At 43.3% G+C, this 11,917-nt stretch overlaps 1 protein-coding gene across 2 annotated transcripts; it reads right to left on the reverse strand.

The window, feature by feature from the left end:
• Positions 1-137: 137 nt before the first annotated feature.
• LOC134503196 (E3 SUMO-protein ligase ZBED1-like) lies at positions 138-11,026 on the reverse strand. Of its 2 annotated transcripts, XM_063311873.1 has the most exons (3): positions 10,942-11,026; positions 6,079-6,235; positions 138-5,361 (listed from the first exon to the last, which is right to left on the reverse strand). In XM_063311873.1, the coding sequence occupies exons 2-3, from the start codon at positions 6,227-6,229 to the stop codon at positions 3,314-3,316; spliced, it is 2,199 nt and encodes a 732-aa protein (XP_063167943.1). In that variant the 5' UTR covers positions 6,230-6,235; positions 10,942-11,026; the 3' UTR covers positions 138-3,313. The 2 variants fall into 2 exon arrangements, with proteins under 2 accessions (XP_063167943.1, XP_063167941.1); XM_063311871.1 differs by lacking the exon at positions 10,942-11,026 and having other exon boundaries at positions 6,079-6,433.
• Positions 11,027-11,917: the final 891 nt, after the last annotated feature.

An 11,917-nucleotide genomic window follows, 5' to 3' on the forward strand; every position in this document is an offset into this window, starting at 1 on the left:
GCACGTCTGATGCAGCTGACTAATCTTGTGCTGGAGAGTTGGTCTCTGGTTTCTATTTTGCTGGGCTTATTCATGAATATATTTCAAAAATAATTTTATATAAATCTCAGCAGTAGCCAGTAACAACAGTAGACAGCTGAACTGAATCATTGTATTTATTTTATTCACTGAATATATTCATCTCCCCAATAGGCTCAGTGTTAATCTTTTTAATGTTCCATACCTTGTTTCAGTTTATTGCACCATTACTTTGCATAAGTAACAAGCCCATGGGACCGGGGGGGGGGGACATGTATGGAATAGCAACATAAATTAGTTTGATTCCTAAGTTTGTTTAAGGGATCTTGGTTTACCCCTCCCTGCCAGATACAACAAATCTGTTCCTACTGACGTTTGGCCTGAGTAATTGAAGGACAGCCCATTCTGGCTTCATCCATTGACTATGGGAACAAGGATCACAAACATGTATTGAAGTCAAGGAAACATGAGTAAAAGTGGATACTATTGCCATTTAGGACTTGATTCTTCATTCAGACTTCCAAGAAGTAATTGCTGCCACTTCCCTTTCTTTACGGGTCTCGTCTTAGGAGTTTACAAGCCCGGGAGCAGGAGCTCTCATTTTAAAATTGGCCGCGGCCGTGTCTACATTATCTTCAAAGCCATAAAGCTCATTTAAAACACATTTGCTCACTGCCATCATACATCTTGCATTGTGGCCAGCTCTTTCATTCACATTTGCAATCACTGTGGACAAGATAAATGCATCTTGGAGATACTGAGACTGGAATTTATAATCTACATTCATTGTAGATGACAAAGTACAGTTTCCAGTCCTTCAGGATAGCATGTGATATGGGACTAATTGATATAGCAGAGCTCTGTAAATGAGCTGGGTATGACTGGAGATAATATAGTGGCACGTACTTACAAAATGGGCTTTCATAGCTTTGTATCCTGTTTTGGAAGCCAATTTATCTGTTAAATGGGATAAAAATATAATAAATAAGCATTGTGATTTGTATCTCCATGAACCTTTTCAAGGGGGAGTCCATTTTATGGCCTGCAGTCCAGCCAACACATCTCATTGTTTGTCTTCATTTCTTACATCTTTTCCCACTGCTGGCAGTGAAACCTAGATTTCTCCAAAATGCCACTTTGAGAAGCAGGCATACATTTTTGCGTTCTATAAATTATGGTTATTCTCAGACGCCAATCGTAACTGGTTAACACACATCTTCACCCACCAGTTTCCATGGGTTTTGTTTCTTCATGCACTCGTATACAGGCAATTTTGCTGCTTAATTCAGCTACGAGTGGGTCTGAGCTGTTCACATCCTATTGAATTTAGGTCTCCACCTATTTCCATCACGGCTGCTCTTTTTTTTTTTTGACATTTCTGAAATGCGGCAAGATAGCCTTATGGACACAGAGACCGGCCAATAACTGATAGAATACTGACAAGTACAGGGTTCTCTCGTGTACATGCCAGCTTTCACAGCGACTTGCAAAACACAGCCATGGTGCATTTTAATCTTACTTAAAATCTGAAAGCAAGTTACATTCTTACACTATATGCAATCACTATTCACTCTGTTAATGACATAAGAAGGCTTTAAGACTATAGCTTTTAAACACTTAGTGCAACTGAAACTGATAAATCAAGAACAGATCACCTTTTTTTCAAAGCGAAAACCTCAATATTCAGATCTATGCAGTGGGAGTACTGTGGCAAAATACAGTTATAGCTTTAAGTACTGTATATCTGCATTGTCTTGTTCTGCACAGTGCAAATTCCCATAAAACCATCTTTTTAACCGTCTTTCTGCACCCTCATTTCCTGTCACTTAAATCTTTTCAAATTTAGATGCAAGTTTCCAAAAGCTTAGGTTGAAAAAAACAAAGCTAAAATCATGTATTGCTAGCAACCTCTCAGCCTAGATGTCCATCCCAAGTTCAGATTGAGCTTTATCTGTATGAATATCACAGGGCTTAGATTTGCCTGTGGGGGCCTAATGTCATCCTCCATCCTCCCGTCTCTGCCTTCTGGATGTGTTTGGAATTCCATCATAACTAGCATGGCTGCTTATGGAATAACTGGAGTTCAACATAACAGGAGGACAACAGGCTCAGGAAAGCTGCCCTTTGTAATTGCTGGGTTTGTACAACACACTAAACCCTAAACTCAAGTTAACTATGTTCACATCATATTCTGTGCTTAAACAAACTATGATATGGAAATCTAGTTCATACAACATGTTTTAACAATAGCTGGGCTTCCACATCATGCTCAGCCACAAACTACTCAGTCTCATTTGGTAAACTCTAGTGTGTTGTGTGAATCCAGCCTGCAAGTGCCACTTGCTCATGGATTATTCCTTTTTGGTCCGTGTGCATGTTTTAAGTTTGCATCTTTGGGATCCTGTAGAAGGAAGCATTCAAGAGATAAAAAACCAAGAAGGCTGCAGATGTTTGCAAGACAGGCATTCTTGTTGCTCTCAGAGTGACAAAGGAGGAACTGCCACCTTCGGTCTTGATGAGCTTGGGAGCTTCCTAGAGTTATCTGGTTTATATACTGGGTTTCTATTCAGCTTTTTCTCAAGGAGTAAGTGGCCTAGGGTGCTCTTGTGTCATGTTTTAGTCCCCGAACAACTACAGTATGTCATACTGGATCTGGGTGGTAGAAAATGATGCTGGAGTTTTGAGCTCTTCCGGTGGATCCAGTATCTAAATTTATTCCATTCTTAAAGCAGCAGCGCAAAGTTTGGCCACCAAGACCAGACTGGGTAGATGTGCCTAGTGGTAGCTTTTTCCCTTTTTCAAGGCCCAATAACACTCCGGCTTACCACTTGCAAGGTTCTTGCGCTATAACGTAGTCATTTAAGGAAGACATCTGAAATCATTTCAACTTTTCTTGTCCTTATTAGTCCTCTTTCCAAAATAGCATGTATCTAGTTCTCCAATTAGATCTCATGGATCTCCAGACAACCATTTGCCTTCCAAGAGTACACCCTGAACCTTTTTAGAGGAGCAACAGGAACGTCCTTGCTCTACAATCTGTTTGAAGTGATCTTTAAAAAAAAAGTAATCTTATTTACAGGACAATCTGCACTACAGGGAAAAACACGGGTAAGCTTAGGCAATAGGCAAACTGGTTTTTAAATTAAAGGGCAAGCTCAAACACTGCCTGCCAATTTGACTAAAGTGACCTGAAAGTCACGTTATCAAGACTGAGCATCCTCTTCGTATCTCCTTTCCCAGTGTATCGGCTGCATTGTGATACACTGATTTCTATGCTTTTTCCACACCTGATTTTTCAGTACTGGCTGTGTACAGACTTACTCAGATTCTCATTCCCATTTCGCATAGATTCTAAAAAATCAAAATTTTGGTGCAAGAAAAGAATTTGGTCCAGATTTTCAGGGGCAAGTACACCCCTCCGGTGCTCCAGGGCACTTTCACTGGCAGCAAAGGCCTGATCTGGTGGTACGACTGTCGCTGGGATAGCCAGATATTGCCGGGCTAATCGGGCAACCGAGGGGAAGCGGTGTTCGTTGCTTTTCCACCAATCTAACGGGTTCGTGCTACGCTTGCAAAGAGGTTCCACAATGTAGTTCTCTAGCTGTTGATGGATCTCAGGCATGCTTTCAGTAGGGTCTTTTCCCAAAAGGATGTCATACATACTTTGGGATTGCCCACTTGGGCCTCTTTCCTTATGAGCTGAAAGCTGGCTGCCTGCTTCACTAACCTCTGCTTTGTAATCGGAGTTTGGCACCCAGAACTGGGTTGACAATGGGGACTGATGATTGAAGAACTGGGACAACATAGTTTTAATTTTTTTGTGCAACTCGCTCCGTAGACTTGGGCTCAGGAATCTCATTTCCTTGAATCGTGGGTCTAGAAATGATGCAATCACTGCTGGGCTCTCCAGCAACTCATTTTCATCCAGAATACCCCAACGCTGGGTGAGCTCTCCTCTTATATTGTTCACCACAGTTTTAATGATGCCACTTGCTTCTTCTGACTGCTGTCCAATGGCAGTGACAATACCATGGATGCAAGGCATCAGGGAGGAGATAGAGAAGTTCTGCTCTTCTCGCAAAAAGGAAGTGGCTATCTTAAGTGTCCTCATAACTGGCACTAGATCTTGCAAGAGCTTCCACTGGTGATCAGCCAAATTCTGGACCACTGAGGTTCCCTTGGGATGTTCCTCCAAAACGGACATGATGGCCCACTTGAGGTCTAGCAGGCACTCACACATCTCAATGGTAGTTATCCATCGAGCCCCAGTGTCCATTACCAATTTCAGTTTCGTCTTGTTGATGGCTTCCAATTTGCTGTTCAATGAGCAAGTAGCCTTAGCATCCTGCTGGAAGTAGCAGACAATGCTTCGAGCAGCAGTCAGAGCTTCTTGCACCTGCTCCACCTCAAGGCCTGCCTTGACACAAAGGTGTAGCAGGTGGGCCGCGCAGCATAGGCTAGTCCAGCCATAGATGCATTTAAGGTGTGATGAATTTGCCTCCATGTCCTGTAGGCTGTCATGCATCATGCAAAAGACAGATTTGTTGGACAATCCAAAGTCTGTTAGGACTGCATATAGTCTATCTCCCAAATTGCTCTCTGCTTTCTCATGCACCTGTTGGGTCTCTAGGATGCATCTAGCCCTCCGCCACTCTCCATCAATAAAATTAGTCACGATTGTCAGGTATGTCTGGTTGGGGTGAGAGAGCCAGAATTCAGCGCAGATCACAATAGACTGAGCTGTTTGCAGGTAGTGTTCTAGATGTTGCTTGACAACATTATATCGGTGCCACAGCATGCTAGACAGCTGCATAGGGGATGGGAGAATAAAACTAGGTTCTAAGTAGCCAATTAGAAGGCCAAAACCTTTGTCCTTCACTACTGAAAGAGGATGCAGGTCCCGAAAAATCATTTCTAGCACTAGCTCCAGAATCACATCAGTCCTGGGTTCTGTGCAGGTCACAGTATGGTACTGATTATTGTTTTCAGGTGTCAGCTGGCGAGCCCGTTTTATTGCATTCTCCTGAGCCACATAATCGGGGTCTGAAACCTGGTCATCCTTCAGTTGTGATAGTAAGGTGTCACGAATGCTGTGTTTCCGCACCAGATGTTCTCTCATGGTTGTGGTGCTGTTGTGGAAGGACAGTTGCTTCTTGCAGACGTTGCATTCCACATAGGCATCCCCCAGCTTGGTGTAATAGTTCCACACTTTGGATTTTCGGCGGTCAACGTAGAGAGATGCGCTTGTCCCATCGTGGCCATTGCCTTTCTCACGCCGCCTCCTGGCACATGGGCCCAGATTGGCTGGCATTGCACAAGTATTGAAAACCATTGAGATTTCCTCTGTCAAAATGGAACAGGAGAGAAAACAGTAACACCAAGCTGTGTTGTTAATCGCAAAACAGATGAATTGGTCTCATATAAAAGGATTGGAAAGGGAGAGCTGGGGTGAGGCACCACTGTGCCTTGTAATACTTCATCAGAGACTGACATCACCTTCAGGAAAGCATTATTATAAGGTTATTTGGACCTCCCAACAATTCTTATCTTAGGAGTGTTCCCAGTTTTTATGGTACAGTCACTCTATCTTCTTCACAAATTACCAGGGTGCTGCTGCTTTACACTAAAACCGCTTAAAGAGTATGAAATTCCTACACAGGGCCTTCAGTAATACAGTGAGCTGCCCATTGAGAAGTGCCATGCCTTGCTCAGCATTTCAGCCTAATTCTAGCAAGCAGTAATTATCTAGACTAGCCCCCTTCAGACAGGTGACGGTTCCCACTTCCCATCACCCACAAGGCCATAAAAAACCACTTTTGAAAAATATCAAGAACCTCCCACTTACGCACATGTTTTACCTGGAGGGGCTACCTTTCATATGTTTAATCTATCCTAATAACTAAGTCTAATATATCCCATCTATTTTTTTAAGTTCTCCTCCTATCACATGCTTAAGAGCATTCTTTCTATTCAAGTTTAAATTTGAAGACGACATGGATTCTGCACTTGTCAAGCAGCTCTCTGGGTGCAGTGGTTTCTGGAGGAGAGAAATTCCCATACCTTGCACTGTCTGAGGGTAGGATGGAGCGAGTATAGGGAGGCTTTGAACTTCCAAGATCTCCTCCTTGGGCTGAGGGTCCCCCTCGTTGTCCTCAAGTTTGACGCATTTCTGTAAGAAGTCACTGACCCTTTTGGCGCTCACATCTTCCATTTCGGTCTTAGAGTGGGAGTCAAGAAGGAAAAAAAAATGGCAACAGTAGTATCAGAAGCAACAAGACGGCAGGTCTTCATACTTTTCCACATCGTGACTTGTGCTTCACCAAGAGTTATGGGGCTAAATAGCTCCACATATAAGCACCAGCTTTCCTCCCAGGAGAATTAAAGTGAAAAATTAAGTGTTGGGACCTTGAGGCACAGAAAGAAATTCAGAACAAAGCACCCGACTTAGGGTTCTATTCCATACAAATGATGGAAGATTGCTTTAAAAAAAATAAGAATCGCATCATTTATGAACATATTGAGCAAATGCGATTTTATTTATTGCAATGCTCGATTCTTTAAAGACATTTGCTGCCAAGGTGCATATACAATATACAAAACAAGTAAGTAAATAAATATAATTGGATAGGAGTGCTAAAAACACTTTTGCCCCACTGGAACTTCCTGAGTTAGGTTGTTCCACTTGTGCAGTAGGAAAAAAACAAATTTCAGTGCTAGAGCATATGATCGCACAGGCAGGAGGTGCCAGCAGCTCAGGCTGAAAGGATCAGGAGTATCTCTTAGGCTAAAGAATTATTTTGGAGATTAGAGACTGTGGCTACATTTGCATCACTTGCTTAACTTGACTGAAGCAATCCACTTTCTGGGCTTGCACAATATAGCGAATCATGAATTAACCAATTCTGGATTCTTCCAGCACACTAAACTAATCCAAGTTAAAACTAAATAAGCTCCCCGTGTGCAAATGCAACTACAGCTTTTTAACCTAATGGTTAAATATTGAAACCAGACTGCCAATCAAAAGTAGCAATAATGGGTTGTTTATTTGAACGTATATAGAAACAACCCCCCCCCCCCGAGAGTGGTTTTTCAAGGGCCCCTTTCCACTTACAGGTTCAGCAACCCTGCTCTTGACTATGTCTGCGGTCCTTTCCATTCCTTTCCTCTCTCACACTGGTTTCAGACCAGCCTTTCCATGAGAAAGGTCTCAATCTTGAACAGGCAGGTTGTAGGCAGATGATCTTGGGATTGCAAAAGAGCCCTGTTTGAACGTTTTCACTGTCTTCCCCACCAGTCAGTCCTGAGTTAGGTGCCCACGTTCAGGGTTCCTCTGCATGAGCTTGCAAGTGACAATTGTGTAGCCTTTCCCATGGAAAGGCTGGTCTGAAACTAGTGTGAGAGAGGCTGGGAAAGGAATGGAAGGGGGCAGTAGACGTAAGTCAAGAGCAGGGTTTCTCAACCTGGGCCACTTTAAGATGTGTGGACTGCAACTCCCAGAATTCCCCAGCCAGCATTGCTGGCTGGGGAATTCTGGGAGTTGCAGTCCACACATCTTAAAGTGGCCCAGGTTGAGAAACCTCAGTCAAGAGACAGAGGGTGAGCCAGTTTACAACTTATTTCATAAATGGCAACTCAGCCCAGGTTAATCATCTTAATAAATGAGGCAGGAAAATTCCTTTTGCCCTTTCTAGGGTTCTGTATTTACTCCGACTAGCATTTAAGATACTTGACTGAAATCTGTGTAGTTCTTGTTGACACCTGATTGGGATAAAAAGGGAGCATGCTGGGAATGATACAGGAGATTGGTGATAATGTAATACAGATTACATTACAAGAGACAGTCTTCCCACGTTTCATAGGCATCGCATTGACAGGTGCAGCATCCAAGTGTGAAACAAATCCTCCCCTGCTTTGAGTTCTGTGGACGCTGGTTGGGGATTTTAACCCAACATATCCAGGGGATGCCAGGTTGGAGAAGCTGATATTCAGAGGAAAGAAAAAAAAACAGGAGCTCCAATGATCAACAATAGATTTACTAGCTGGTATGATTTAAAGCAGCAGGCTTCTCTGTAATGGTCTAAAAGGCAGGGCTGCCAACTCCAAATAAAAATCCTTAGAATTCCAATAGGAATGATGTCATGCCTTAAAGTAATACCAATAAGATCCAGATTGGTGGCGGTGAAGTAATATAACCACTTTCTTTTTTCTTTAATTGTTCTGTGAACCCCTTTCAACAGCCTGTGACTCAGCTAAACGGCAAGGCATCCTGAGATGACAGGTTGCTTCTGAAGAAGGCCTAATTGCTTAGCCTTTCAAGCATCCTCCGTGTTCCGATTCTGGAAAAAAACAGCAGTCTTACATCTGCTGCAAGAGCAGCACAGTGCCGTAAGACCTAATCGTGCACTTATTCTGACCGAGGATCTCAGCTCCAGCTATTTGCCTTAGTTATCGCTTCTGCCTTCAATTACACCAACCGAGTCTCCCATTCTTACCATCTGTCGTTGGGGTATTTTTTTCCCTCATCTTCCTGGATTTGCTTTCAGTTCTCTGCTGGTGCATCCAGTCACCTACCTAGAACATCTGCCTGAGAAACAGTCTCACACCAAATGTGATCGTCGATCCATTTTGTTCTGCTTTCCGACTGACTAGAATCCGGTATCCGGATGAGTTTTTCACAGCCCTCCTTCACGCAAAACATGAACCCTATTTGGAGCTCCTTCCTTTCCCCCCCTACCCCTTTGGTATCTCATGATTCCTAGCTGTAATAAGCAATCACTGTTGGCTATGAGCAGAACCAGAACCTCTGCATATCTCAGTATGGGCAAGCCACTGGCATGTAAGCAAAAGATAGTATAAAATACTGGAGGTTGGTCAACTACAAAATTATATTGGTTTATTCCACTTTTGCTGCCATCTCATCCCTAAAAAAGCCTTGTTCTGCCTAATGTTCTCACATCTTTGAGCACAGTTCCCATCACCTAAAACAGCATAGTGTCCAATTAAGGGAGGTGGTCTGAAAGGGTCCTTGAAACTATATTAAGGACAATTCAGAAAATGGGTTTAATGGATTCTTGTTAGAGAACAAATGTTTCTTGAGAAAAAAGGACTACAGGTAGTCCTCGCTTAATGACCACAATTGGGACCACAAGTCATTAAGTGAATCTGACCCAATTTTACGACCTTTTTTGTGGTAGTCATTAAGCAAATCACCATGGGCGTTAAATGAACCACATGGTAATTAAAAGAATCACACGATTCCCCATTGATTTTGCTTGCCAGAAGCTGGCCAGGAAGGTCGAAAATGGTGATTGCATGACCATGGGACGCTGTGATGGTCATAAATGCGAACCAGTTGCCAAGCACCCAAATCATGATCGTGTGACCGTGAGGACACTGCGACAGTTGTTAAGTGTGAGGACCAGTTGTAAGTCGTTTTTTTCAGCACTGTTGTAAGTCTGAACCGTCACTAAATGAATGGTTAAGCGAGGATTACCTGTACAACACTGATTTAAATCTGTGGTCTAAATATGCTTCCAGATATTGCCTGCTTTGCAGATTATCTTCCACTCATATTTGTCAGCTAAGACATTTCCACCCACACATTTCCATCTGATACGAAAGCAAAGTTGTGTCCTCTCATTCTTGGCCCTCCAAGGCTGTGTAGAAAATCATCACAATTGGTTTTATTTTCCTTCTGCACCATGCTAAACTGAAGGGCCATTTTTGTTCTTGTCAAAACAGATTAGTAGGATGAAGGAGACAGTAAAAAAAAAAATCCTTACCAAGCATTCCCTCAAATTGAGAAATTAGCTTCCTGACTTGGATATAACTTTATAAGAAGCAACAGCAACTGGCAGTTTTACTATTTTCTTTTCACAGTTGGGCAGAACAGATTTTTAGCCTAATACTGTAGTTTCCAAACCATGTGGAAGTGAGAAATAAATGCAATGTATTTATAAAGTCAGCAACATCAGATACCCTTTTCTGAGGTACAGTACTGATGTGACCAGACTATAGAAATCCCTTTGTTCTAGTGCTCCAGATTCCTTTTGTTTTTTTGTAACAAAAGTCTATTCAGCATGGTTGGTTTATAATTAATAGGCACTGTATATTTAATACGTTTAATTAATTACACAATTTATTCAGTTGCTTGTTTCTTGCTATCTCAGACCCATACATTTATTCAATTAAAACTTACAGCCCCGTATTGAACACGATCGAGCAGCCTTCCCAAACCTGGTGTCTTTTGATTAAAAGGGATTCCAGCCCCCATAATTCTCAAAGGCTATGCTGGTTGGAGTTAATGGGAGTTGAAATCCAGTACAACCGGAATGCACCAGGTTAGGAAAAGCGGTTACACTGCCTCAGTTGCACACTAGACACTGTTATTCCACCTCTCTAAATCCTGTAAACTGCCATAACTAAGAGGAAAAACCAATACAATGTATGTGCCCACAATATACTTGTTCCCAACAGCTATTTGAAATGAGCATGCTGTTAATTTACTCTTCGCCTGCATTGATTTCTCTGGTGACATCAGCTTCACAATGCCAATTTCATCTGATCCTGAAAGAGGTGCTCCAGAGCACACCCTCCTGGATCCAGAGGGAGGCAGGGAATCAGCAGGTTTTAGTTCCCATCGACGACTCAAAACAATATTGCTGCAATTCAGACCCGCTCCCGGAAAGCCAGGAAAGCCACGTTCATTTTCGGCAGGTGAATTTTCCGCTGGAATTGCCATTCTGCCCATCCCACCTCCCCTTTAAAGCCCCACAGGAAACATTCCCAAACACGGCAAATACAGCTCTTGGAGCATAGTGGCGAAGCAAAGTTTCCAAGGCGCAAAAACAGCACAGATTCTGTGCCACAGCACCACAGATTCCTGCCACCCCTACATGTAGATGCAGCTGTGCCCATACTCACTCCTTTGTTGTCATGAGCAGAGCGCAGCCTCAGCCCTTTGCGGTCTCACAGCTCCTGGTGCAGCAAAATGGGATTACAGCCTAACCTTTCTTCGGGAAGTGATTCCTTTAGGGCTCCTCTGAAAAGTTCACAGCAGGGCAAAAAGCGTCCCCGGATTGAGAGGGATTCCCAAGAGACAACCGGTCTATGGCAGTTTCTGCCTTTTATTTTTAGAAGCCTGCCCTCCTTCCTGGCTAGCAAACGATAAATGGATTTCCCTGCCCTTATTTGCCGGATTAGAGAGAAACCCCTTTCGCTAGTTGGAGCGTCACGGCTGCAGAGACGATTTTTTTGCTATCGTGTTGTTAATCCTGCTACATTTCCCCCCTCCAGGGGCCCTCGGCGTCTGTGATTTCCTGCCTAAATGCTGGCTTTCTCTGGCAAGGACTGCCTGACCTCCGTAGCTTTCTGGTTTGCAGAGTTGGGCGGATAAGGAAGCTCACGGCAAGAGCTAGCAGAGGTTGAAAATGAAACAGAGAGGGTGTTTTGGAACAAGCATGCATTGCGTGGACAAATACAAGTTATTCAGGTTTAGTATATGACTTACATCGCACCATTCTTGTCTTTAAAGAGCCACTTTGGTGTAGCAAGGAAAAGCACCAGGCTAGAAACTGGGAGACCGTGAGTTCTAGTCCTGCCTTAATTAGGCATGAAGCCAGGTGGGTGGTTTTGGGCTATCCCCGATCTCTCAGCCCTGGGAAGGAGGCCAGGGCAAACCATTTCTGAAAATGCTGCTAAGGAAACTGCACCGACTTGCATATGCAGTCTTCGAGAGTTAAGAGTGACTTGAAGGGATACGCGTTCTTAACACACAGGCTGTCTTAAGATGGTTTACAGCCTAAGAGCTTTGCACGATCAGGCCAAAAGTCCAGCCAGTTCAGTATTCTAGACCAGTGTTTCCCAACCTTGGCCACTTTCAGATCTGTTGGCTTCAACT

The sequence above is a fragment of the Candoia aspera genome, chromosome 10 (genome assembly GCF_035149785.1).
Source record: "Candoia aspera isolate rCanAsp1 chromosome 10, rCanAsp1.hap2, whole genome shotgun sequence".
Taxonomy (NCBI): domain Eukaryota; kingdom Metazoa; phylum Chordata; class Lepidosauria; order Squamata; family Boidae; genus Candoia; species Candoia aspera.

Excerpts from the sequence above, each read along its gene's own strand:
- LOC134503196 (XM_063311873.1), bottom strand. The coding sequence starts at position 6,229 with ATGGAAGATGTGAGCGCCAAAAGGGTCAGTGACTTCTTACAGAAATGC. Across the intron at positions 5,362-6,078 it reads CTACCCTCAGACAGTGCAAG|AGGAAATCTCAATGGTTTTC; the intron begins GTATGGGAATTT and ends CCATTTTGACAG.